The 27,558-nt window shown below is 45.1% G+C and overlaps 1 protein-coding gene across 1 annotated transcript in view; it reads right to left on the bottom strand.

Moving 5' to 3' along the window:
- WNT8B (Wnt family member 8B) overlaps positions 1–27,558 on the bottom strand; it is a 542,910-nt gene that overhangs the window by 292,597 nt on the left and 222,755 nt on the right. Inside the window, exon 2 of the mRNA XM_085603883.1 lies at positions 2,855–2,888. Coding sequence (XP_085460009.1) covers positions 2,855–2,888 — 34 coding nt within the window. The remainder of the gene's footprint in view (positions 1–2,854; positions 2,889–27,558) is intronic.

Here is a 27,558-nt window from a genome sequence, read left to right as displayed (position 1 = left end):
TGATAACACCCTTACATTTCCTCTCAAAAAGAATACATTTTCATCACCATGAAGCTTTAAGTGAGTCCATCAATTAAAGGCTGGTGAGATGTATTTCTTCCTTAGCTCTCAATAACCCCCAACCCCCAACCACTCCCACCTTCACTTACAGGCCTCAGGGTAATGGCCCAGGAAAAAGAGGAAAGGATCGACTTCCATGGACAGTGTTCAAGATGTGGCCCAGAAGGGAGGGGAATTACGTATGGGCTCATTTCTGTGTTTACAGGTGGACAGTGACAGCTTCTTCTGAGAGATGTCCCCAAGGAAGGGGGCTATTTATGGGGGCTTTTTTTAACGGGCCATCACTGCCATTAGTGAGGCAGGTACTGGGGCCAACAGTGTAAATGACAACTGCAATTATAGCTGTCTTGTGATGAAAAAGTAGAATGGGAGCCCATCGTCGTTACTAGCATTAATGCCAAGGTCACCCTTTCTGTTTTTTGTTCTTATTTTAACACAAAGGGGCGTAAAGTATCATTGGTGGTGCAGGTACAGTGGCACCTGGGCCCACCGGTATGAGAAGCCAACTAAAATGAAATCATGACTGTTTTACTATCCTTCCTTTCTTGCATTAGAGCCTACTGCACAATTGAGTTGCTGTGTTGCTTTCAGCCTCGGAGAAATGGGAACCCAGTGTTTAACAAAGGGCAAAGACGACTGTCTACTTTGCAAGGCAGTAGCTTTCATTAAGGAAGCAGGTGCAGTGGCACTGGTTCTCAGGGGTCCAAGGGGCCTACTGCATCAAAAAATCGTGAATATCTCACTTTAAAAAAGATTCTTGGGGGCTATATTTCCTTTGTAGCATTAGGTCTGAGGGCACAGAGAAAAAGGGAACAACATGTAGGGGCTCATTGGTTTTTTTCTTGAAAAGGAGAGAGAGCCTGTTTCAAGATAAAAATGATGGTCAGGTAACCATTTGGGCCCAGAAATATAGTGTTTTTCTTGGGGCCTAGAATTGCAAGGTGCTCTCAACACCCCAATTATGGGGGGCAGTAGTTTTGGGTCAATTAATAGACTTGAGCCATTTGCTGTTTTATAATTCTCACATTTATTCTGGATTATGAGCTACAGAAAGGGTAACCCTGTAATTATCTCATAAACCCTTCACTCTGCCCGATCACTCGCATTCACCCTAATCCTTGCCATAAAGTTTTGGAGGAGGTTGACTTTAAAGCACTGTGCTTAGAGGGTCTCAGAGCAAAAAATGTTGAAAACCTCCTAGTTAGACGGACTGGTTACTAAGCCTGTCTCTTGCCAAAAAGATGTGATCAGCGCATGGACATGGATCTTTGGCCTCATTATACATGAAGCATCACCACTAAGTGAGTATGTGAAAGCTATGTGGATTAAGCCAGGGTCCTCTTCCTGTTTCTACTGCTCCCATGGTACATTTCATCTACGGTATAAAAGATCATGGTACCAAGCAGCTCCATATGCTTCAGTCGTACCTTGTTGAGGAATCTTGTAACAATCTTCCAATAATGTTGTTAATCTTTATGACCCTTGCTTGAAAGTTAAAAAGAAATCTGTTCTGGGAAACAAACTATGCTGTGCTACTCCAATGCGCTACCCTTACTACTTCTATGTGCTATTTCTCCTTCCAGGTGTTATACTAAGGGCCCGATTATGATGCGGGCAAGAAGGGCTCTGACTGTCAGAGCCTCCTGCCTGCATCGTAATCACCGATTTGGCTTCCTTTCCGACTGAGCCATTTCAGTGGGCTCAATTGGAAGGTAATCCGAATCAGTCTTCCGAATGGCTTACAACGGGCTCAGAGAGCCCGTACACCATTCGGAAGGTCCACATTAATACCCCGGCTGGCTCTTTCCAGCCGAGGGATTACGATGGTAGTTTCTCACTGCCTTTTTATGCCTGTCTTTCCGGCAAAAAAAAGCATTGGGAAACAGGTTTGGGGGCCCCCAGCAGGGCCCCCATCAGTGCAAGGCCGATAAATGGTGGCCTGTTGGTCCCTGCACTCGGAGGCAGCTACCTTGAGGTGCCTGCCTCAGGGTGCCGGGATGCACCTTAGCATTTTGCTATGAGAGCATGCATTCCATTGGGAATGCATGCTCTCATAGCAAAGTATAGGATTGCGACAGAACTGGGTTCAGTCGCATCCTAATTCCTGGGCTGGAACCGACGACTGGAGGTCGTTCGTTTCCTGTTCCAGAACAGTGACGGACGGACTCGGGTCCGTCCTGCATCATAATCGTCCCCTAAGTGTTCACAAATACCAGTTCATTACACTTCTAAACAAAAACATATTATTTTCAAGAAAAAATACTATATTTCTACTGTAATACAACGTTTTCCATTCTAATGTGTATTTGGTGCAAACACATCAGTTTGCCATTTTCCTTTAGCATTCACATGTACTACTTCACATACTGATAGATTCTGCCTTGCATACACATGAATCATCTTCTCATGTCATGGATGCCCAGAATATGACTAGCATTATCACCATTATTCCACGGCCAGTTTCTAGCAGTAACTTCTACCAGGGACTGCGGGTGCCCCAAATATGAATGAAATACCACCATGACACCAGGCCCCTCATTGTCGAAGGCATGGGCACCATCATGTCATGGATGTCCACAATATGGCCAGCAATACCATCATTATTCTAGGGCCAGCTTCATTTCAGGGTAGGGCACAATCAAGCCATAGATGCTCACAATATGTGAAGAGTTACTGGCATTATGCCAATTAGTCTATAATGAGATGATGTATGGCTGTGGTTGAGATGGAGATGAACAAAGGACATAATACATTGACTAAAAGCTAACATATAGATCAAACAAATGCCTCTTACCTTGGGTCCAGTCATCAGAAAATTGTTTACTGACCTAGAAGAGACAGACCAAAGAATTAATGGAGTCATACACATTCCAAAGTTGCTCTTCAGAAAATGCTTGAAATTCCACACTTTTGTCTCTAAAAATTCCACATCAGTGAAAGTTGCAGTGTGGAAAAGAGGAGATGAGCTCTCTCTCTCTCTCTCTCTCTCTCTCTCTATCGTTCCTCTATCTATCTATCTATCTATCTATCTATCTATCTATCTATCTATCTATCTATCTATCTATCTATCTATCTATCTATCTATCTATCTATCTATCTATCTATCTATCTATCTATCTATCCATCTATCTATCAATATATGTACACACACACATATATATATTATATATATACACACACACACATACACACATACACCCATACTCACACATACACCCCACACACACATATTATTGAGAGCGAATGCTAAATATTAGGATAAACTATCAAATTCAAAATTGCTAATGACACTTTTACAAGAAAATGTGAATGAACTGTAGGAAAATAATAAGTTATATTTAAATTCACATTTTGCTAAAAGCAGTCAGGCAAAAGTAGTTATGATATCAACTTTAACGTTTTGCAGAGGAAAAAAAAGTAATGCTTTTTTATTGCCGCACACCCTACATGGTGTAGCATGCTATCCATGTAGGCAGCACCACACATAGCGGAAGTAAGCACCATATAAATGCTGCAATACATGACCTATTTTTTTTCCTAGAACCCAAATCTATGTTTGTTTTTTTTGCAATACAGTTATTTTATGTACGATATGTTCTGTATACACGCGTTTTTTATATAATCATCTAAACAAACCGAATGCTGCTTTTAGATCCAATGTCTGACTTATCATAACTATTAGGCCAATGCCACCGTTGTGTAATTCCATCCAATTTTTCTCGCACATAAGGAGAAAGATAGAGAATCTGTTTCACAGTTTTCTATCTTGTGGGGGAGACTACGCCATTCTAATAATGTGCAGGGAGAAGCATAACTTTTCAAAGACCGGGGTAATGGTGGCCATCTTGGCTGTTAGCAACATGGACCTCACGGACACCCACCAGCTGCTCCAAGAACGGATGTTATCACATTAAAGACAGGTATCCCCTATGGTAACATACGTCTCACTGTGATAGATATCTAGGGAAATCTCTTTAGGACAAGATATCTGCGTGTGGGATATTGATTTTGTATATTGTTTGCCATTGTCATTGTGACCCTAATCATTGTTAATATTTTAGTTTAGGTGCAACTATGCGAGTATGTAATAAAGATCTGTAGAAAATTCTCTTGTTCCTTTTGTCATCTCATGGGGGCTGGAAAAGGAAGGTGCCACCTACTCATTATTGTTAGGGTCTCTGGCAGGTCTGATCTGATTATACGTCTATATATGGATTTTCCTTCTGGTATAAACAGGGAGGTGTCGTGACACACTTGTCGATTCTTACACTCCTCAGGCACCCACAATGTGTAAGAGTGGACCCTCCAGCCCACAATGGATATACCAGATGTGATCAGAATATTTGTGTAAATAAGGTAGGATTTTATCGTGCCTTTAGAGTCCTGTGCAAACTGCTTGGCTTTAATGTGTTTGTTCTACTTGTTGCACTCTGCAAACTGATTTCTTGCAGCTTGCACAGTTAGACATGTCCATGGTGATTTCATCCATTCCACTCTGTGCAGAAAGAAGCATTGAATCTAGTTAGTTAAGTCTTTGAGATAAAAATTATTTAAACTGAGAGGGTGTTGGCAGACTATTGCCAAAATTGATCCGTTGAAAGTCATCCGTTCCTTCACTTGTCATCTTCCCTTAGGTACCTAGGAGACTTTAAGAGCTGATACTGAAGGTGCTTCTCCCTTTATATCTGTAGGTGCACAAGGGGAAATACAGTCCATACATTTTCAGTAAGGTAGCTTCACGCGCAATGACACAGAGATAGTAATGGCACACCACAATTTCCAAGAGCATACTTTGCACTTCTAAGCACCTACACATAACACACATTCAATATATCATAGACAGCCCTTACCACATGCAACTGACACATTTACATGACCTTTCAACTGCATCCAAAAAGCACTCAATGGCCAACCATAACACCATATACCATTTGTTGGTTCTCACCTTAAAAATGGTTATACCGAAACAGTACATGCAGGACAAAATCCCTCACCATGTAGATGACAAACCGCAGCCACATTGAGGGTACAGCGTTGAAGAGCGCATCAGCAATCACCACAACAAGCTGCATTCCAAGTTAACCCGGGCGTGAGAAGAAAAGACTGAGAGACTGTATCTTGCGCTGGTATAGATAAACCTGCAGTTAACAGACTAGCAATTGCCAGAGTAAACACTTTTGCTCACAATCTGAACAAAATGGCCCCTTGGGTTATTCAACTCGGTAGTTGTTTTGTAGCCTGATAGAACCCTGTTTCGGAATCCCCATTTATCTGTGTAATATTTCACGTTGTTGTGAGATCAGAATACTTCAGTTTTTTCTCTCAAACTTCTTTCTATTGAATTTTCCATAAGTCACAAACAGTACTGTCTGACATTCCCCGCGTTCCCCCTGTAGTTCTACAGAGTATACAGCTGCATGGTTGACATCTCCTCCCCCCTCCCTCAAACACCCCCTACCGTCCCTAACTAAGGGTAAAAGACATAATAGAAAGAGTTAAAAAAAACTAAGACAATTTTCAAGTCCTGACGTGGAATTGAAAACAGGTAGCTACATCTAGTCTAGGGCTCTGTGGGGTGTGGAGAAAGGTGGGGTCAGCATGGTGCCCCCAGGCACTGCGTTAGAGATCAGAACTGGAAGAGGTGCAAAGCCCGCGTGGTCGGGGGAAAGCTATCAAAGGTAGGCTCCATGAGAGGTAAGTTATTAGTGGGCCCCAGCAGAATTCAAAGATTTTGAAGTCGCCCGTAAATATCTCTGCCATTCTCGCCATTGTTTGTGCCCTCCATAGGCGGGCATCCCATTGCGTCAGCGCCAGGGCCTCATGTTTTTTCCATGCGGTTGCAATCGTAAGTTTAGCTGCTCCAAGACAGATCCATAATAGGGCTCTGTCATCTTTAGTTTGATAGTGTAGACTTTTGTCTCGCAGGCACAGTAGAGCAAATTCGGGGGAGTCGGGAATCAGGTAGCCCAGTATGTCCTTGATGTGTGCCAAAATTTCCACCCAGTAGGGTTGTATTGTTAGGCAGTCCCACTAGATATGGCGGAAGTCGCCCAGAAGCCCACACACCCTCCAACACAGATCACAGGTGTTCCGGTATATTATTTTCAATGTTTTAGGGTACAGGTATCAGTTGTAGAGTGTTTTATAGTGTCCATGGAGTGACTGCATTTGCCGATGTCTCTCTCTGTAGTGCTGTCCATTGCCCCTCACTAATTTCTGTTCCCAGAGTGTGTACCCAGAAACCCATGTGACGTGGTCATGGACAGTGTAGTGTATCCAGCAGCAAGGTGTATAGAGAATATATTGCCCCATTCGAGGAACCTGCCATTCTAAAAAACTGTTTATAGGGGTGAGTTCATTGGTGGCCGCTGCCCTTACTTCAGGGTGTAACATCCAGTGCTTCAGCTGGTGATAACGGAAGTGTTCACTGCTGGGAAGTTGGAAATCCCCCTGAGAGTTCTCAAAGGTTAAAATGTCAGAGTTGTGGAAGAGATCTGAAAGAGTTAAACACCCACCCTGGCCAAGCGTCGAAAAGACCTGGTGTCAAGGCCGGGAGGAACGCTGAGTTAAAATGTATGAGTGTATATGGAGAGGAGAACGTGGTCCACTCTGTAAGTCTGAGCACATCATCCCATGTTTTAAGTGTGGTACTCATGAGGGTGCTTAGATAGATGTTCGGGGTCGATGTTCCCCAGGTTTCCAAAGCACATCTCATATAACCCTGCCGACTATCGCTCTGTGAATGTGCAGTCAATGCTTGTCTGATTCCCTCACTGACTATTCAGTGTTAAATCTGAGCTGGGCTGCCTTGCAGTACAGAGCAAACACAAGGAAATGATGGATGGAGCACTGATACTTTTCAGACACTCACCCCCAGTCACAGATCTGGTTTAAATCCATCATTGTTCTTTAGCTCACTTCGCCACCCCAGTTCAGACCCAGCCATATGCAAATCAGTCTTGGCCCTGTTCCTCATGGGAACAGTCCAGCCCGAACTGCCAAGCCAGGTCTTCCCTGGACCAGTAACAAGCATTCTAGGACCGGTTTCGGAGTAACACCCCTCATCAGCCAGGCTAGCTTGAATCCAATGGCAACGTGAGCAAGGGACCCACATCTAGGCATACCCTGCCAACTTAGGGCGAACATAGCAAACACAAGGAGATGATGGACGGAGCCCTGAAACTTTTTAGACACTCACCCCTAGTCACAGATCTGGGTTGAATCCATCATCATTCTTTAGCTCACTTCGCCACCCCAGTTCAGACCCAGCCATATGCAAATCTGTCTTGGCCCTGTTCCACATGGGAACCGTACAGTCCGAACTGCCAAGCCAAGTCTTCTCTGGACCGGAAACAAGCATCCTGGGACCGGTTGAATGCTTGATTATGTCACCATTCTGTCCATCACCTGTTCTTTTTGTATTTGACGCCCTAAATTGGAAGGGTATGCCCAGACATCGGTCCCGTGTGCTCGCTACGCAGCCTGGCGGATGAGGGCTGTTACCCAAAAACCTGTCCCGGATGCTTGTTTCTGGTCCAAAGGAGACATGCCGCAACCTTGGATCACTTCCACTCGGCCCTATTGGCTGGCCACGCCCCATACTTTCGTTTTTATTAATTGAATCACTGGAAGGACATTGAGCTCTTTGCGCCTGTTGTTTGACTTTTTGAGACCTGTGTCTCTGCCCCCGTACTCCCTCAAAAGCCTTTGACTGCTCACCCTCGCTATCATGAAAGTGAAGTGCAGAAAGGGTGTACTTGTCCCAGTTTGCCTAGCCACAGTATGACCGATCTTAGGATACCAGAGGCATACAACCACATCCACCACAGTCTTGCCTAGTAGCCCTTATCAGTCCTGTGGCCCACCGAACATTCATGCAATTGTTATGAAGAATTGAATCTCATGCAGTCAGACATTCTAAGTTGTTCGCTAGGTCAGCTAATTTGATTGAAATCACACTAATACTCCAGGTAGGGGTGTGCGCTTGCTGAGGTAATCTTGGCAAACATTGGTTGGAGCTTTCCTCCTTTGTGAAGAGTTGGCTGTGCCTATCTGACAGTCACGATGTGGAGGCAAAACCTCCAGTGTCTGGCTGACAGGTATATGGGAGTTTTGAAGGGTCCTTCCGAGTGGAAGGACCTACAGTGTAGCTTTTTCTTCTTTGCTGTGCCATTCTCAAGTTGTTGCTCAACAGCAGGATAATTGTTAAAAGGGATCAAATGCAGTGATGCATTTGCCACTGCATATCCCTCGAGCTGAGAGGCCACTGATTGGCTTGCCTCTGAATCCAACCTGTGTGATTATTTCCTGCTAGCGTCAGGATCAGTCAGCTTGCAAATAGTCTGCTATTCAAACATACTTTAAGCCATCCTTATCCCACCCAGAATTGGGAAACCCATGGACGGGAGAACCTTTCCCAGGCACACATGGCATAAGGATTCTGGATCCAGTTTTGACCTGTTTTTAATGTTAGCATGGAATATTGTTGATGCGGATTCCACCAAAAGTAGAAGAGAGAATGTGGCCTAATGGCTAGGGTGGTCGACCTCGAAGCTGCGGAACCGGGTTCGAATCTCGGCAGGGACACTTAACAGCCTGTGATTTTGTGTAAATCATTTAATCTCCCCGTGTCTAACAAAAAAATTAATGGATCCATCTGTGACACAACTGGTGCTCATTTAAAGTGCTCTGATACCTTATTAAATTTGCACCCAAAAAAAGTGGATGAACTATTGAATTACTGAGTTTAAAGTCTACTTTCCCAGTGAATTTTTGAAGGCTAGGGTTACTAATGCTTTTAGATCATTTTTGCAACCCAGTGATTGTTTCAAACTGCTGCAGCCTGTGACTAATTCCAGCCTGTGACACATACCAGCCCGCCAAAGCTCATACTTTGGTTCCTCTCAGGTAGTCAGGACCAATATTCAAGCCTATTCCTCTGCCACTGCACCCCTGACATCAAAGCAGAGGACTAACTGGCCTGGGTTTCCACCCAAGTGGCGCACCATCCTCGTTTTAATACTGCTACACAAGCAATAATTTGTGAGTAGTGCACTGGAAGAAACTGGCGTATTAGTTGAGGGTCGGGAACACCTACCTCAAATAATACTCTCAATCTTTGCCAGGTTGAACCACTGAAGTCACTAAATATTCTTGTGCTTAACCCTCTGGTACCTTCTGTCAGGCCTAACTTACAGGCAATATGTATAGTATTTATGCAGTACTCAAGCAAAACGAAAACACAACACAAGAAAAATCCTAAAACAATTTAGAAAAATAAGAAAAAATAATAAAACATAAAATGATACTAAAATGACAAAAATCCAATAAGTGGAAGTGGAGATATGAATTTTTAAAGTTTGAATTGAAAGTAGTACTGCAAAGCTCCAACCATGGTTATCTGGCCTCACTAGACTGGGTCAAAGTCATAATCTATTTAAATTTCAAGATACATTTTTATAAGGGTTTTACACAAGTCAAGTACAGGTATGGTAAAGATATAAAGAGGAAAGAAAAACAAGTTCCCGTGGGGTTATCATAAAAGGCATTTAAAATCATCATATAGAAGGACAGAATATTTATTTATGTATCTAGTAGCAGTTTTCTATAGCGGGAAGGATACCAACTAGTTGACAGACCTCTTTGTACTGGTCCAGGTTAAAGGTTACAGGTTACAAGAGTGATTGTTTCCAATTGTACACAAATATAATTTGGAAAATAGGGTGAACAGTATACCTTAAAATATATAATATAATAAATAAATTATTAAAAAGTTATATGTTACAAATAAAGCAGATGTATAAGGTACAAAAATAAAGCAGATGTATAAGGTACAAAATAATGTACCCTATTTCACAGTATTACATATATAAATATAGGCGAATAAACGATGTGTAGAGATGTAGGCATATCTTAACCAAATTTACAAGATTATTGGTAGTTGCTTTAGAGAGGAGTTTGTCGAGTAGAAGCATTTAGCACTAACACAGTCCTTTCTTTTAATTAAATGGCGTTGGTACAACAGCCATTTCATGTTTTTATGAAGAAATAATAGGAAAGAGTTGTGATAGAAGATGAGATGGAGTTCCAGACCCCAGGGAAAACTCAACTCACCAGAAAGTTATTGTCTTTGCTCCCTTCTCTCTTGAAGGTGGAGATTTCATGAAAGTGGATGGCAGTGCATTGACGTTGATGCTTTTTGAAAGATTTATTTATTAGTATTTTTGCTTCAAAGAAAACCAAAAACACAGTACATGCAGTTTGATTCTAATGTTGTATGAGAATCAGTGTTTTATTTGTAAATACATAAGTGCCAGGGCCCTCATCATGAGGCTCCTGCAGCTTGCATCACCCATTGCCCCTGCCAGTGCTGCCAATAAATAAATACTTTTTGTATATCACAGCTAATCACCCGCAAGGGCCTCTAGGCGCTGTCCATAGGGAATATAAATCCCATCAGATATAATAGGATTCATATTTCGGCAGACAGGATATCCCTCACCATTGTGATAGAGTAATAAGTCAACCAAGAATTAAATCAGGCCCTACGTGATTTTCTCAGAGTCACAGAATGTTGAGCAGACACTGGGACTCGAACCTGGATTCCCAGCTTCAAAGTGAGCACCTCTGGCTGTTACATCACACTCTCCCCATGACAGTATCAACATAACTACTAATCATACTGCTACAGGTGTTGCATTTTATACTATTTCAGACCTCAAAACTATAAGAATGACTTGGGTGGCAGGTGTTAGCCATTTTTAATGTATATCGAATTAATAAACAATTGTTAGTGTGCTGATCTCTAAACTATATAAACAGCGCCATCATCTGGCAGACTGTCATATGAGTTGGTGTAGACAATTAAGTGCTGGTGTCAGGCACCGTAAGCCACTGGCTCAAATGAAGCATTGATGAGAAGTACAAACAACACAAGGCATTCGCAGACAACACGCAAGCACGCTGTACATTTAGGAATGGTACAATGAGACAGTGGGTCTTCATTGCAGTCAAAATGATAATATGGTGGGGTTCCAAAACTGCAGAGAAAGCAGTGGTGTCTCTACCTTGTGCAGCAGGTAAAGTCAGAATGGAGCCCATATGACCCTAGGTCGAGCCGTGGGGTGAACAGTCTCAGCATTTTTGCACCAACATATGTTGGCTGTAGGCGATGTCCCACAGCCATCTTTTCACTGAAGGCACCCGATCAGCATCTGAATCGTCCCTACACACATCTTAGTAAGTACAAGTAAAATGGCGGTAAGGCACCAGCTCTGGGGGGTTTAAGCTGAAGTATGTCCTTGTAGAGCCCTAGAGTCAATCGAAATCCCTACAATCTCAGATACAATGGAAAATATTTCCCTCCAGTATGTGGTGAGATAGCAGCAATCTAAGCTAGCATTAAGTAGGCCACATATAACACATTTCCTATCAGTTTTCCCACCAGATTTAGCTATTGATTCAGGAGAGTAATCGTATTGATGCAAGTACTTAAAATGTATGAGTTTGTGTTTTATAAGTGAGCATAGTTTTCTTAACTTGTGCGCAACAAAATGCTTATCTCATGAGACTGCTGGTAACCCAAATTCATCTTCCATTTTAGATTAGCATTCAGGACCTTGTCCATAGTACGAGCTAGGAAAGTAGAGTGCACATTTGAGACTTAACGACCTTTTTCGGCCCAAGCCATGTAGGCCATGAGGAGTTGCATGCATGTTTGATGTTGATCCTGTGATGGTTCTTTTTAGCAGCATAAAGTGTAAAGGGGAGCAAAATCTTGTCAACTCAATATTTAGTATACATTGTAACTCAATATATGACTACACAATGACTCCGGTTGACAACCAAATGCAGGTTAGTCAAATTTGATCACAAATTCAGGAATAATTGGATATACACAAATCTCAGCTTAAGGGTGTAAAAATACAAAGTAAACAGAAGAAATCCGAATCTCCAAAAGAGATTTACTCGATGCAGCAAGAAAAGAACAACTAGTTCTATGACGATTTTGCATGAAATCAGGAAGCAAAAGTTAAGATTACCCTGCATTGGCACTTCGTGGAAGTAAAACATTTAATTCTATCTCCCCTACTCTAACTCTAAACCTAGCATCCCTAAAATAGCAATTTAGCATGAGATTTGAAAGAAAAAAGGTGTCAGTGGTTAGAGTCTTCCTAAGAAGTCACTGCACCATCAGTTGGGTCAATTAAGCCACAAGTAGGAAAGAAGTAACCTAGCACTCAGGTGCTGTCTGTCAGAGAAGCAACATGGAAAAGGCACAGTGTACGATGCATCACATATTCAAACTTGTATTCAGCATATGTCCCATAATGCTTTTCTCACGTGTAGTCTACAGAAGGCTCAAACACAATTTTTTTCATGACGTTGATTCCTTTCACAGCATTCTGCATGTATGCAGACTAACTGTAACTCCTTCATTCCTCAACTATCTAATGAAAACAATATCCCTTACTCTTCACTAACAGGCGTTTGTCCACCTCCAATACAAAACATGGGAACAAGCAACATTCTACAAGACTCCCAAGCATTAATTTCAGAAACAAGAACATTCAGAATGCACTGTGAATTCAGGCCTACAACTTGAGCTAAAATAATGAATGCACCATGTTATTCACATTTAGCATTTCCATAAAGTCATTAGCATGTTCAGTAGAATCGCTCTGTAAGTTACAGTAGTACATTTACTTCAGCTACATCATAACCTAATCATTCAAAATACATTTAATGTGTCTATGCGTAACACCACTAACAATCCCTATATGTGTTTTACATTGTTTTTACGTAATCAGAAAAATTCTATGAATCATTTATTATGCTTCACATTAAATTATATTAATTTTGCAAGAACGTGTTACTGGGTTTGTGTTGCCTCTAACAACAAATTTCATCAAAACACTCAATGATATATGAGGCGGCGCACAGATATGCCCTAGCAAGGATTACGTTCGGGTATAGTTCGTTTCACCCTGACGTGCATAGGTGTATACTGCATTGGTGCCCAGTATTTCAAGTAGTGAGCCTGAACGACCGGGTAATAAATGTAAAAATCAGGTGGCGCAAGACCTTTGAACTGCATGGGTAGTCAACACTTCCCAGTGTACCCTGGGTTGACCCTCGTGCCATATCAGATGAGAGAGAACTTAGGGTAATTGATGAAAGAAGTAAAAAGGGAGGGAGACAGGGATGTTTGCAAACAGGTATAAATATTTCAGCATTACCAACATCTTTATTAAAAAGATCCTCCCAGTTAGGGTTAACAGGAGTTGAATCTATCTCTCTATGCTTGACTTAACTGTGTCTAGGAATGTACCAAAGTTGCTGCACATCAGATCATTAAAATTGTAGGTGTCCTGATCCCGAGATATCTCACCCTGTTGGGGCGCCATTGCAGGGAGTGGTCCAATGTGGTTGCCGTGCAGGTGTCAGTTAGAGGGAACCCTTATGATTTAGCCCATTTAATTTGAAGCCTGGATTATACCCCAAATTGCATAATTTCTCTGATGGATGCTAGATTGACCACTGGGTGCTGCACGTGTAGTAGGACATCATTGATGTATAAAGAGATTATTAGTGATGCACTACCAAGGGACAGTCCACAATGGGAGTGCAGCTCCCATATGTAGCAAGTCAGAGACTCTATAGCCAAGGCAGAGATCAGGGGGGATAGGGGACACCTGTAATGTGTGCTCCTGCTAATCGCAAATGATTTAGAGTGCAGTTTGTTGACACACACACTCGCTGTTGGGGTTATGTATAATAGGTTTATAAGTGAGAGGAAGTAATTACCTAGACAACAAAATGCCTCTCTCATAAACAGCCATTTAAGCAAATCAAATGCTTTCTCACTGTCCAGGAGGGCAGCAGCAGATGGGAGCTGGTAGACCTCTCTATGGGCCAGATGTACCACCATTGATGTTTGCGACTCGCAAATTGCATTAAATTGCCTGCCCTTAAAAAATAATTGTGCATGCATTCACAAAGGAGAAGGGGTCCCCTGGGGACCCCTTTCTGTTTGCGAATGCTTTATCACCCTTCTGCGAAGGGTGGTAAACTGTGAGTGTTTTGCGACCGCAATTGTGGTTGCAAAACATTCTCACATAGTATTTGGAGTCGCTATTAGAAATGTAATGCCCCTTCCTAATAGCGAGTCGCTAACCCTATTTTGCGACCTGCTAATTGATTAGCAACTCGCAAAATAGGGTTGGTACATGAACCACATGTTTTTTGTAGTCGCAAACGGGCCTAGAACCCCTTTGCGACCGCAAAAAACAGTCGTAATTCTGGCCCTATGTATGATGGCCACAAATGTAAGGCGATTAAAAGAGGTGAAGCATTGTGGCATAAAGTCCAGCTGATTGGGCAGCATTAAAGATTGCATTCATGGCAGTGGTGGCTCCTCCGCAATGGCAGGAAAGGAAAAATAAATCGATAGTAAACATGTTATTATCGTTTTATTTTTCCTTTCATGCCGAGTCATGAGGGCGGGGCCAGGTGGATGACATGCACACGGGGAGTGGTAGTGCACTGTGTCAGGCTGGCCAAACTGTCATGCCCACTGCAGCTCTGTCCAAAGAGACCAAACACAGGCACCTAGTCTCCGTGGGAGCGAAAATTCAGAGCGCTCAGGCCAATCCTGACACTGCTCTCATGCATGACATCAACATCAGGATTGGCAACAGGGGAGGCTGGGAGCAGAACAACTCGACCGGCTGCAGGTACGTTTTTTTCAATAAAATTTTTTTTTTATTTCGTCCTGTGAACCCGTTCCTCCCATCGCCCGCCCCGCCACTCCTACACAACACCAGCCGCTAATGATTAATGGTGGTAGTCTCTGTGAAAGAATTTTGCAAAAATGTTTTATCTGTGTTAAGCAATGATAGGGGCCTATATGAGTGACACTCAGTGAGAACTTTATCAGGTTGGAGCAGTACCGTGATGGTTGCTTTCATTGTGGAAAGTGGAAAGCTCTTTTTTGCAATTGATTCAGTATACATGTTGAAAAGTCTCAGAGACAAAATATCTATATATGCTTTGTGAGAGTAAAGAGGTAGACCATAGCTACCGGGAGCCTTTCCATTAGGGAGAGTCATTATAACATTTTTAACACCAATTAGATTATTAGGAGTGCTTATTAGCTCCATGGGTTCCTCATCCAGCCAAGCTAGTACGACCTGGTTGAGGTATGATGATAGATCAGCTTAGTCTGTATGAGGTCTTTGAGTATATACATGAATAGCGAGAACTCATGAAGTATTGCAGTTGGGTCAGTGTTCATACCTAGGTCCTCACAATTGATGCTTTTAATCCCTTCACATCTCCTGTCATTTTTGGCAACCCAGGCCAGTGTTTTGCCTGGCCTGTTGCCCTCACCATACGCCCTTGCTCTGGCACCGCAGCCCAAGTATAAAACTTCACGATCTGCGTCTACCCAGTATTCCTGCAGTCTTTACTGTTGCTGAACTAAGTACGACTCATCATTATTAAAGGAGTAACTATTTTCTAAGTCTCTGAGTCACGTCTCTAGACTGGTAAGGTAGCCATGATTTAAGCACTCCAGTGCTTTTGGAGATACAGATGTTGCAGATGTAAACTTTGAAGGCCTCCCATAATGTGGGTGCGGTTGATACAGAGTTTTTATTTGGTAGAAAATATTCAAATACGGCATCCCTATTTTTTCCCTGCAGATGACTTGATCCAGTGCCTTTTAAGGCCAGTAGTAAAACGACGCATAGGAACTAAGTTGACAACAAGCTAGTTTCACTGGGGAGTGATCCGATAATGTGTTGGGGAGTAGGACCATGTGTGCGTCTGCTGCATTAGCATGTCTGAAAGTAACCACATGTTCAGCCTAGATGAGGTATCATGTTCCGAGGAGTATTTATATATATTATTTAGTTATTAGGGAGTTTTATATAGCGCTGGCCAGACCCGAGGGTATTGGAGCGTTTTACAACAGATTCAAAGCAATCATATAAAAAGGCAGAGGTATACATATTGGTTCAGAAGACCCAGCGTGCTGTGCAACATTGAGGTAAGGAAGTCCTGAGATAACCTCGATGAGTGCACGATGTCTTGGGCTGAACCTCAAGTCACCACCTTGGAGTGAAACGTATGTTTAGTGTGTGTAGGATACAGCAGTCTCAAAGCATTGACTAGACCACATTGCTGTATAATCTGTATAAGGGTGGAGCCAGCGCATAATGCTGGCCGCAAAGCTCTCACTGTCCTATCGTTTGGGAAGGAGAAAGTGAGGTTGAAGTCTCTGCCTCAGATAATTGGCAATTCTCCACATTTTATACATAGCTGCAAAATATCATCAAAGAACCGGGTGTCATCTACATTTGGGCCATATATGTTGATCACCTGGACTCGGTGCCTGTCCACCACACGGCCATTGCCACCATCCTGCCTGCTGAGTCTGTTAGGCTTTCTGTCAGTGAGAAGTTACCTGCTTTGCATATGAGGGTGACCACCCCATAATAGTAAGTCAAGTAGGAGGAGGAATAGAACTGTTTGCCACAGGAGGAGGCAAGAGCCAGGCGAACCAATGGAGAGCAGTGGGATTATTGGATCAGAGCAATGCCAAATTTATGACAGTCCAGGTACGCTAACACCTGTCCAGTCTTGCTTGGATTATTCACTCCCCTAATGTTGCATGTTAATAAGTTAAAGTCATGTGCTTCGGTGTGACGGTGCTGAACAATAACTATAAAAAACAGAGTTCAATAGCATTGAATACCTCATCACCCCCCATCCTCGCCAACTCCAAACATTGGTGAACCTCTGAATCTCCATGAAGAGCAACACAGACAATAACAAACTAGACAACTAAGTTGAATATCCCAGGGACAAAGACTGAGCTCCATTCATGGGGGTGCCTAGGGAGCACAGCAGAGCCCTGAGTGGTTTCCGTGATGTATCTGACAGTAGTGTATATTGTACCATATGCCTGAAAGTAGGAAGAGGAAGAGGCCCTGCCGGACCCAGCACCCGCCGTAGTCGAAATTGCAGGTACCACTATAGTTGGTCAGGAAGCTTTTCACACAGGAAAGAACCAAACCTGGTGAGTAGAAATATACTTTCACATATTTATTACTACACACAACACACTAACTTGGTATAGCTCCTACCCGGAGGTATCAATTACACACAATGAATACTCAGAAAAGAGGTAAGTAGCATAGAAAAGCACACAGGGCCAAACCAGGGAGCAAAACCATATACTAAAATAATGGAATGTGAAATAGTTACCAAAACGGGACTAGTACCCAAGGTTGGAGGACTCCAGGAGAAACAAGGAACTGCCCAAGGTAAGTAGCCTGGGAACCCAAGGCGCCAGGTGCAGAGTGGTTACTGGGTCAGACGTCTTTAGTACAATACAGGTAAGTTGTGGTCTGGAGTTTAGAGTTCTAGGACCCTTCCCAAAGGACTCCGAAGGAACCATTGGAGGAAGGAAGATTGGAGAGTCACTCCACCCGTGGATACCCAAAAGAGATGGATAACTGCACCAGGGAGCCCGGGTGCATAGGGGTGAAGTAATGTGGGAAACTTCTGTAGACTACAATGGACGGTCGTGGAAGTTCTGCAGCGACAGCGTCTCGAGGAACAGGGTGGTTGAACCAGGACTAAAAATTCAGATGAAAAGCACCTGAAAGCAGAGGAGACACAGTTCAAACCAACCGGTGGTGACCAGGAGGCATGGGATCACAATACCTGCCCTTGTTGAAGGTTCTTGCTGAAGTGCGGTGAGAAGAAAACAGCAGCTGTAAAGACCAGGAGATGCTGTAGAAGACCAGGACAGGAGCCTCTCACAAGCTGTCCTATGCCGGTCTATGAGTGCAGGACGGTCAGTGGCTGGCAGGATCACCAACAAGCCTTGGCAAATGCAAACATCGGTTCACAGGTGAAGATGCAGCAATGCAGACCAGCAAGGTCTGAGGGACTAACCCAGCATGGGTAAGTCAGGACCAGCCCTCAGCATGATGGAGAGCCAGAAGGAATCGGTGAAGGCCCCCTCGATGACCCTCTGGTAGCAGGCACAGGAAGTCCAAAGGAAGCCCCAGCAGCACAAAGGTGAAGAAGACCCATGAGGCAAGAGATGCAGGCAGGATAACATACTTGGAGCTGTGCAATACTGGAGGCAGGGGATGCTTGGGGCTTGAAGATAATGTGTGAAGAGAGCCTTGGCAACGACAAACAGATACAGTGCACAGGGAGCCATCACCGTTGGCAGGAGAGGGATTACAGTCTCCCAACTTGCAGGGAAGACTGGTCAGGCCTCTGGAGGACCAACAAACCACCACCTGTGTTTCAGAGCCAGAAGATGTTCATGGGACAAGAGTTTCAGCAAACCAGATGTCGATCTCAGGGTGCCTGCAGATGCAGGGAAGTGACTCCTTCACTTCAAGGCAGATTCCTTCAGGCTGGGATGCAGGCTGAGTCCTTGGTGACTCGGAGATACACGGACACAGAGTTGCATATCTTTGGAAAAGCACAGGGACGAAGATGCAGCAGTATTCTTCCTACCGGAAGCAGTCTTGTTGTGGGTCCTTGCTTGAAGTACAGCAGAGTTCCAGTGTCTACCAGCAAAAGGGCAAACATACTGACACCAGGCAAAAAGTGGGGGTATCTATGCCAGAAAGATCCTACTTTCCTGCATATCCCCCTCCCAAACGAAAGAAGATAACACTAACCTTGCCCAGTTGAGTTTTATTTTCTGAGTGGAAATATCTGGAAAGTCCATCTGCATTGACATGGTTACTCCTAGGTCTATGTTCCACTAGAAAGTCCATCCCCTGAAGGGAAATGGACCACCTCAAAAGTTTGGGGTTTTCACCCTTCATCTGTTTCAGCCATTAGAGGGGCTTATGAACAATGAAGTGAGTGCCAAACAGTTATGGCCTCAACTTCATCAACGCCCAGACCACAGCAAATGCCTCCCTCTCAATAGCTGACCAACATCTCTCTCTTGGGGGCAACCTTCTGCTAATAAAAGATATTGGTTGATCCTGGCTCTCTTCATTAAGTTGTGACAACACTGCTCCTATTCCTATCTCAGAGGCATCTGTCTGGACAATTAATTGTTTGGAATAGTCAGGACTTTGCAGGATGGGAGTTGAGCACATGGACTTCTTCAGTGCATCAAATGCCTTTTGACAGCTAACGGTCAAATTTACCTTCTCAGGCATCTTCTTAGAGGAGAGGTCATTAATGGGAGTCACGATGTACCCATACCACTTAACATATCTTCTGTAGTACCCAGTCAGGTCCAGAAAAGCTCTGACCTGAGTCTGGGAAGTGGGAGCAACCCAGTCCACGCTGGTTTGGATTTTGATCTCCAGCAGAAGAGTCTTTGAACAATCTTCAGATGATGAGCAGTCGGTTCCAGAAGTTGTTGTTGAGACGAATCAAAGGACCTACCCTCAGGGGAGCCCATAAGTACCCCTAAAAAGGGGAAGGACCTCTTCTATGGTGACCCACCTATCAGAGGGGACAGGGACGCTACCCAGATGTCCTAGCCAGTCAGATGCCCCCAGGTGCCAAGATTCAACATGGTAAAATCAAGTGGCCACCTGGAGGAGCTCTGGACACCTCCCTGGGGAGGTGCTGGACGGGGGGTGGTTACGCCCCTGTCCTTTGTGTAGTTTTCCACCAGAGCGGGAGCCAAGGGCTTGGATCGGGGCAAAACGAGTTTATGCACGGAAGGCACCAAATGTGCCCTTCAATGCAGTCTGGTGGAGCTCGAAAGCAAAACCACCCTACCTTATTTCTAAAGAAGAGGTGGTGACACCTCTCCTTTGCAGGAACTCCTTTGTTCAGCTTCCGCTGCCTGAGTGAAGCTCATTAGCAGGGGGGCAGAACACTGTCTAGGGTCGGCAGCTGCATCGGCTGGCAGTCAGACCCTGTAAGACTTCACAGATAGGTATTGCAGGGGTCCTCTAAGGAGCCTCCCCAGTACATGGCATCATGCAACGAACACTAGAATCAGTGTGGTTGCATGATTCCAACATGTTTGATACCAAACGTGACCAGGTTCGGGGCAGCCATTATGTAGTTAGACATCTTGGCTTGCCAGTGTCCACAACATACCCTATAATGGCTTTTGCGCATTTACAAAGCCCAGAAAATGGAGTTAGGGGTTTGTAGGGGAAGCTCTGCTCATGCAGAGGTGCCCACACACTTAGAACTGTGCACTCTGCCTGAAGACTAAAGGGCCTACCTAAGTGGTGACTGACATGTTTTAAGTGCAGTGACTGGGATATAAGGGAACCCATATATCTGAAGTGAAGGGTGCATGCACCCTGCCACACAGACTGCAATGGTAGCTCTGCAGACACTGTTTGCATGGGCTCCTATGGGTGGCACAATACATGCTCCAGCTCATAGGAGGCCCGGGTGGACCAGTGCCCTGGGTACCTCGTTACCATATACTAGGGACTTATATTAGTACCCCAGTATGCCAATTGTGGGGTGTACAAAGTAATTACCAAGCGTATTTAGAGGCGAGAGCACAGTCACTGGGGTCCTGGTTAGCAGGATCCCAGTGAAATACGGTCAAACATACTGACACCAGGCAAAAAGTGGGGGTATCTATGCCAGAAAGATCCTACTTTCCTGCATAATCCCCCTCCCAAACGAAAGAAGATAACACTAACCTTGCCCAGTTGAGTTTTATTTTCTGAGTGGAAATATCTGGAAAGTCCATCTGCATTGGCATGGTTACTCCTAGGTCTATGTTCCACTAGAAAGTCCATCCCCTGAAGGGAAATTGACCACCTCAAAAGTTTGGGGTTTTCACCCTTCATCTGTTTCAGCCATTAGAGGGGCTTATGAACAATGAAGTGAGTGCCAAACAGGTATGGCCTCAACTTCATCAAGGCCCAGACCACAGCAAATGCCTCCCTCTCAATATCTGACCAACATTTCTCTCTTGGGGGCAACCTTCTGCTAATAAAAGATATTGGTTGATCCTGGCTCTTTTCATTAAGTTGTGACAACACTGCTCCTATTCCTATTTCAGAGGCATCTGTCTGGACAATTAATTGTTTGGAATAGTCAGGACTTTGCAGGATGGGAGTTGAGCACATGGACTTCTTCAGTGCATCAAAGACCTTTTGACAGCTAACTGTCAAATGTAACTTCTCAGGCATCTTCTTAGAGGTGAGGTCATTAATGGGAGTCACAATGGACCCATACCACTTAACATATCTTCTGTAGTACCCAGTCAGGTCCAGAAAAGCTCTGACCTGAGTCTGGGTAGTGGGAGCAACCCAGTCCACACTGGTTTGGATTTTGATCTCCAATGGCTGAACTTGGCCAAGTATATAACCTTACTCTGACCTTACTGGCCTAGATAGTGAAGCCTGCCTTCTGCAGGACCTCAAGTAAATTTCTGAGGTGGACAAGGTGATCCTGCCAGGTGGAGCTAAAGTCAGCTATAATGGTCGGATATGCTGCACTAAAATCTTTCACACCTGACTTTATTCACAAGCCTCTGAAATGTGGCAGGTACATTCTTCAAACCAAAGGGCATCACAGTAAACTCGAAGTGCTCTCCAGAAGTTGAAAATGCTGTCTTAGGTTTTGCATCCTCAGTGAGCCTTATCTGCCAATAGCCTGCAGTCCGGTCAAAGGTGCTACGATACTTAGCAGAAGCCAGAGTATCTGTCAACTCATCTGCCTTAGGGATAGGATGTGCTGTGGCAACAACTGATGGATGGAATCATGAACAAATCAAACATTCACCCCAATCAAGAGATCTGGGTTAAATCCATTGTTCTTTTGCTCACTACGCCACCCTAGTTTGGACCCAGCCATATGCAAATTAGTCTTGACCCTGTTCCTCATGGGTACAGTACAGCCCGAACTGCCAAGCCAGGCTCTCCCTGGACCAAAAACAAGCATCCTGGAACTAGTTTCAGGGTAACAAACTTCATCAGCCAGGCTAGCAAGCATCCTGGGAATAGTTTCAGGGTAACAAAATTCATCAGCCAGGCTAGCTTGAATCCAGTGACACAGCAAGCAAGGGACCTACGTCTAGGCATACCCATCCCACTTCGGACGAAAAGAGCTGTGGCAACAAGAAGCAAAAGTAAAAGAGTTCATAGAATTGACTGAGAACCTGTCTGCAATCAGCTTGTTGGTGGTCAGTGAGGCTGTCCGCAAAGACCACTCCATCAACTGACCCATCAACAGGGTTTTGTGAGAGGAGATCAGGGAGAGGGTAACTCTCTTCCTCCTGTCCGTCATCAGTAGCCATGAGCAAGCTCATGTCAGCCCTGTCAAAGTAAGACTGTAGGCGGTTCACATGAAGTACCTTGTGGGGCCTTCTAGGAGTGCCTAGGTCCACCATGTAAGTGACTTCACCATTCTTTTTCCAGGATGGTGTGGGGGCCACTCCACTTGTCTTGGAGAGCCCTTGGAGCCACAGGTTCCAAAACCCATACTTTCTGCCCTTGCTGGTAAACAGCCAAAACTGCCTTTTATTCATGTCAAAATATCTGAATTTCTTGGCTGGCCTCCAGGTTTTTGCTGGGCTTCTTCATATACTCAGCCATGCATGAACGCAGGCCTAGCACATAATACACAATGTCTTGCTTAGGAGGTTTGAGAGGTTGCTCCTATCCCTCATTCACTAGAGCAAGTGGACCCCTAACTGGATGTCCAAATAGAAGTTCAAGGGGACTGTACCCTACTCACTTCTGTGGGGCCTCTCTGTAGGAAAAAGTAGGCAAGCTTGTCAGATAGTCCAATTATCATACCTTTAAGGGTTTTGTTGAACCTTTCAACTAACCCATTGCACTGCGGATGGTAAGATATTGTAAATGTTTATTTACTCCACAATCTTTCCACATGGCTGTTAGGCAACCAGACATGAAGTGTGCATCTCTGTCTGACACAACCTCCTTAGGAAAGCTCACTCTGGTAAATATTTCTAGGAGGGCCTTGGCCACTGCAGGAGCTGTAGTGGACCTAACAGGAATATCTTCTGGGAATCTGGTGGCATGGTCTATCACCACCAGGATATAACTGTTCCCAGATGCTGTAGGGGGGTCTAGGGGACCAACAATGTTGATTCCTGATATTTCAAAGGGGACCTTAACTATCGGTAGTGGGATTAAGGGGACCTTTGTAGTGCCACCTTTCTTACCACTGGCTTGACAGGTGACACAGGAGTGACAAAACTCCCTAGTGTCTTCAGACGTATGGGGCCAGTGAAAGTGTGGTACAAGCCTGCCCCGAGTCTTACTTTGCCAAAGATGCCCTGCAAGTGGTAAGTCATGTGCAAGGGTTAAGAGGAACTCCCTAAATGTCTGAGGAACAATCAAACTCCTGGTGCCACCAGGCTTGGGGTCCTTAGCCTCAGAATAAAGGAGTCCATCCTCCCAATAGACCTTGTGGGTCCCACTGACATCCCCTGCCTCTGCATCAGCTTGCGGCCTAAGGCTCTCAAGAGAGAGGCAGGACCTTCTGCAAGCTCAATTCCTCCCTGTAGGGTCCTCCTGCTCCCTGTAGCTCTGACAGGTCAGGCCCACACTCCTCTGGGGCAATTCCCTCACAAGAGGCAAGATCATCTTCCTTAGAAGACTAATCCTCACATGAAACCTAGGGGAAGGATAACTCTTTACCCTTCTTACCTCTCTTGTTGGTAGCAGTCAGTGCCATTATTTCAGGCTCCACTGCTCCTTGATAATCCTGCTTCTTGGTCTGTGCTCTAGTCATCAAAAACACTGCCTCTGAGATATCATGTATGGCAGCATGAGTCCTCAAATCAACTTCAGCCGATGCTGACATTTCCAAATCATTGCCAGGAAGGTACTCTACAGGAATGTTAGAAGATACCATAACCTTTTTAGGGCCAGTAACGTCCCCAGCTGAGATTGATCACTGCCATGGGGTGGCTATTATCAATCAATCCATCAATCATGGTATTTTTAAAGCGCACTACATACCCGCGAGGGTCTCAAGGTGCTGGGGGGGAGGGGGTAAGCTGCTACTGTTCGAAGAGGCAGGTCTTGAGAAGTCTTCTGAAGGTCAAAAGGTCTTCGGTCTGCCGCAGGCGGATAGGGAGGGTGTTCCATGTCTTGGCGGCGAGGTGGGAGAATGATCTGCCACCGGCAGTCACTCTTCGGATGCGGGGGACGGTGGCGAGGGCGCGGTCTGCGGAGCGGAGCTGGCAGGTGGGGGTGTAGAGGCTGAGTCGGCTGTTGAAGTACGTTGGTCTGGTGTTGTGGAGTGCCTTGTGTGCATGGGTGAGGAGTTTGAAGGTTATCCTCTTGTTGATAGGGAGCCAGTGTAGGTCTCTCAGGTGGGGTGTGATGTGGCTGCAGCAAGGGATGTCGAGGATCAGGCGTGTGGAGGCGTTCTGGATGCTTTGAAACTGTTTCAGGAGTTTGGCCAGGGCTCCTGCGTAGAGTGCGTTTCCGTTGTCCAGTCTACTGCTGATGAGGGCCTGGGTGACCATCCTTCTTGTTTCGGTGAGGAGCCACTTGAAGATCCTGCGGAGCATGCAGAGGGTGTTGAAGCAGGAGGAGGAGATGGCATTGACCTGCTTCGTCATGGAAATTGTAGAGTCGAGGATGACCCCTAGGTTGCGTGCGTGGTTGGTGGGTGTTGGGGGTGTTCCTAGTGCAGTCGGCCACCAGGAGTCATCCCAGGCTGAGGGGGTGGATCCGAGGATGAGGACCTCCGTCTTGTCCGAGTTCAGCTTCAGTCGGCTGTTCCTCATCCAGTAGGCAACAGCCTTCATTCCTTCGTGGAGGTTGGTTTTGGCGGTGTGGGGGTCCTTGGTGAGGGAGAGGATCAGCTGGGTGTTGTCGGCGTAGGAGATGATGTTGAGGTTGTGCGGTCGTGCGACGTGGGCGAGTGGTGCCATGTAGATGTTGAAAAACGTTGGGCTGAGGGATGAGCCTTGGGGTACGCCGCAGATGATCTCGGTGGCTTTGGTGCGGAAGGGGGGAGGCGGACGCTCTTTGTTCTGCCGGAGAGGAAGGAGGTGGTCCAGTCCAGGACCTTCTCTTGGATTCCGGCGTCATAGAGGCGTGTTCGTAGTGTGCGGTGGCAGACCGTGTCGAAGGCGGCTGACAGGTCCAGGAGGATGAGGGCCGCGGTTTCTCCGTTGTCTAGCTGGGACCTGATGTAATCGGTGGCGGCGATGAGGGCAGTTTTGGTGCTGTGGTTGCTGCAGAACCCGGACTGGGACGGGTCCAGGATGCTGTTCTCCTCGAGGAAGCTGGTCAGTTGTTTGTTGACGGCCTTTTCGATGATCTTCGCCGGGAATGGGAGCAGGGAGATGGGTTGGAAGTTCTTGAGGTCCTTGGTGTTGATTACTTGGTAAGTGTGTCCAAGTAGGTATTGTTCAGGTGACACCAGTTTTTCAGTCACCATTGTAACACTGGCACCTGTGTTTCTGTAAGGTATTGCTTCCATGCCATTTATGAGGGGAACTGCCTGTATTTTCTCATATTTGGAGGCTGGGCAGCCAAAGTGGCATGGTCAATGCCACCCTTTAATATCAGGACAGATCAATGCCACCCTCAGTGTCAACCTTAGTGACTTTTCTGACTAGGCCAGAGCTCACTTCCCAAAGTTAACCCAGCTACACCATGTGGAGGTTTACTGCTACTAGTGCTACTGCTAGGGGCTCTAGTGGGAATAGTAGCAGTCTTGGTGCCTTTCTTAGGACAATTGGAATCATTGGGTCTATGGCCTTTTTGCTCCCAAACAAAGCACCAAGGAGGTTTGTTACCAGTGGGAGAGGAGGACTCTTACCCACCCCCAGAGGAGAACTTTAGTGGCCCTGTAGAAGACTCTTTCTTGTTTTCTTTAGGTTTCTCCCCATCTTTGTCTTTGGTTTTAGATTTATATTTCTTTTTCTGGTCACCCCCACCATGAGACTTATTGCTCACCATGGTGCAAACCCATTTGCCTGTCTTATTTCCCAATTCTTGGGGAGGGATCAGGTATTGGTGCAGTTTTTCAGACAAACACAGTTATTAAGGATGTGCTCTCTCATGATCAAATTATACAGTTCTGTATAGTCATGTACATTACTACCATGCAACCAGCCTTCCAGAGTCTAAACTGCACAGTCTATGAAATCAACCCAGTCTTGTGAAGAGGTCTTCTGGGTATCCCTGAATCTGATCCTGTATTCTTCACAAGTAAGTCCCAACCCTTGAATAAGTGCCTATTTAAAACCCTTATAGTTGTCCGCATTCTCTTCTCTTACTGCCAGGAGTTTGTCTCTACCTTTTTCTGCAAAGAAGAGCAACAGGATAGCTGCCCACTGCTTCTGGGGAACCTTCTGGACTTTACAGGCCCTCCATAGCAGTAGTTTACTCGTGGATATAATCCCCAGTTGTAAAAAGGGGTACTATCCTGCTAAGATTCATAGAATCAAAAGTGTTCCTTTCTGACTCTAGTCTCTTTATTGCTGCCACCATTGGAGTCTAACCCCAACTTCTTCCTCTCCTTCTCCACTTCGAGGACTTCCCTCTTCAGGTGCAACTGTCCCCTCTTCAGCTTGAGTTTGGCCTTCTGAAGCCTGAGCAGATTGTACCCCCTATCTGGGATGGCCTCATCTACATTAGACTGAGTAGAACCAGCAACTAATGAGGAAAGGGAGGATGAGGATGAAGAAGATATCCTCCTCCTAGGAATCCTGTGAACCAACCCAGGGGGAGTGAAAGCTGGCCTACTGACATGACCCCCAAGTTGGAGTCTACTATTGTATAGTTGAAATAAGTTGGATTTGCAGCTTTTGGGCTTCTGTTGAGAGGAGGCAGTTCTAAGGTAGCAGCTATCCTTCTCTGGCTTTTAGCGGGAGCCAACAGTTGCTTAACTCCTGTCTAATGCTCAGCAAAGAATTCATTAACGTGACAGGAAATTTTGGAACTATTCTTCCTTCAGATACAAGGGAGACACTTGCATCTTTTTTGCTGGTCTGTGCTGGGACTTCAACCATCATCAGGCACTGGACTCCAGGAGGTGGTCCTTTCCACACCTGACATCGCAATGGAAATGAAAAATATATTCATCTGCAGCTGGGCATTCTACAATCATTGCTCCATCTGCCTCCAAGGAAACAACCATAGATAACAACCATCTGTCGACTATGTGGAGAATCAAAAGAGGATGTGCTAAATTTACTGTGTATATGCGGGAGACTAAACAAGGAACGCAGACTTCTATTAAAACCTGCCCTAAAGATCAAGGGGATAAGAACATGTAAGCAGGCAGTGAAAGCATGCTTCAAAGGCGGGGATGTTAAGATAGCCTGCCGTCTTGTTCAATTTATGGGCATAGCGGAAAGAATGCTAAACAGGAGTACTTAGATGTCCAATTGGGCTCTCACAACAGGTAACTACATGTTAGCCACGACTGATTTAGGACCAAAGTCACCTCACCCGCTGCTGATTTTGCACATTGCCCGCTTTGGCTGTTGGGAGCCCCATTTCATATCCTGCAGTCACCGAC

The sequence above is a fragment of the Triturus cristatus genome, chromosome 1_2 (assembly GCF_964204655.1).
Source record: "Triturus cristatus chromosome 1_2, aTriCri1.1, whole genome shotgun sequence".
Taxonomy (NCBI): domain Eukaryota; kingdom Metazoa; phylum Chordata; class Amphibia; order Caudata; family Salamandridae; genus Triturus; species Triturus cristatus.
The sequence above is the reverse complement of the archived record's forward strand: the minus strand, read 5'-3'. Positions and strand labels throughout refer to the sequence as shown.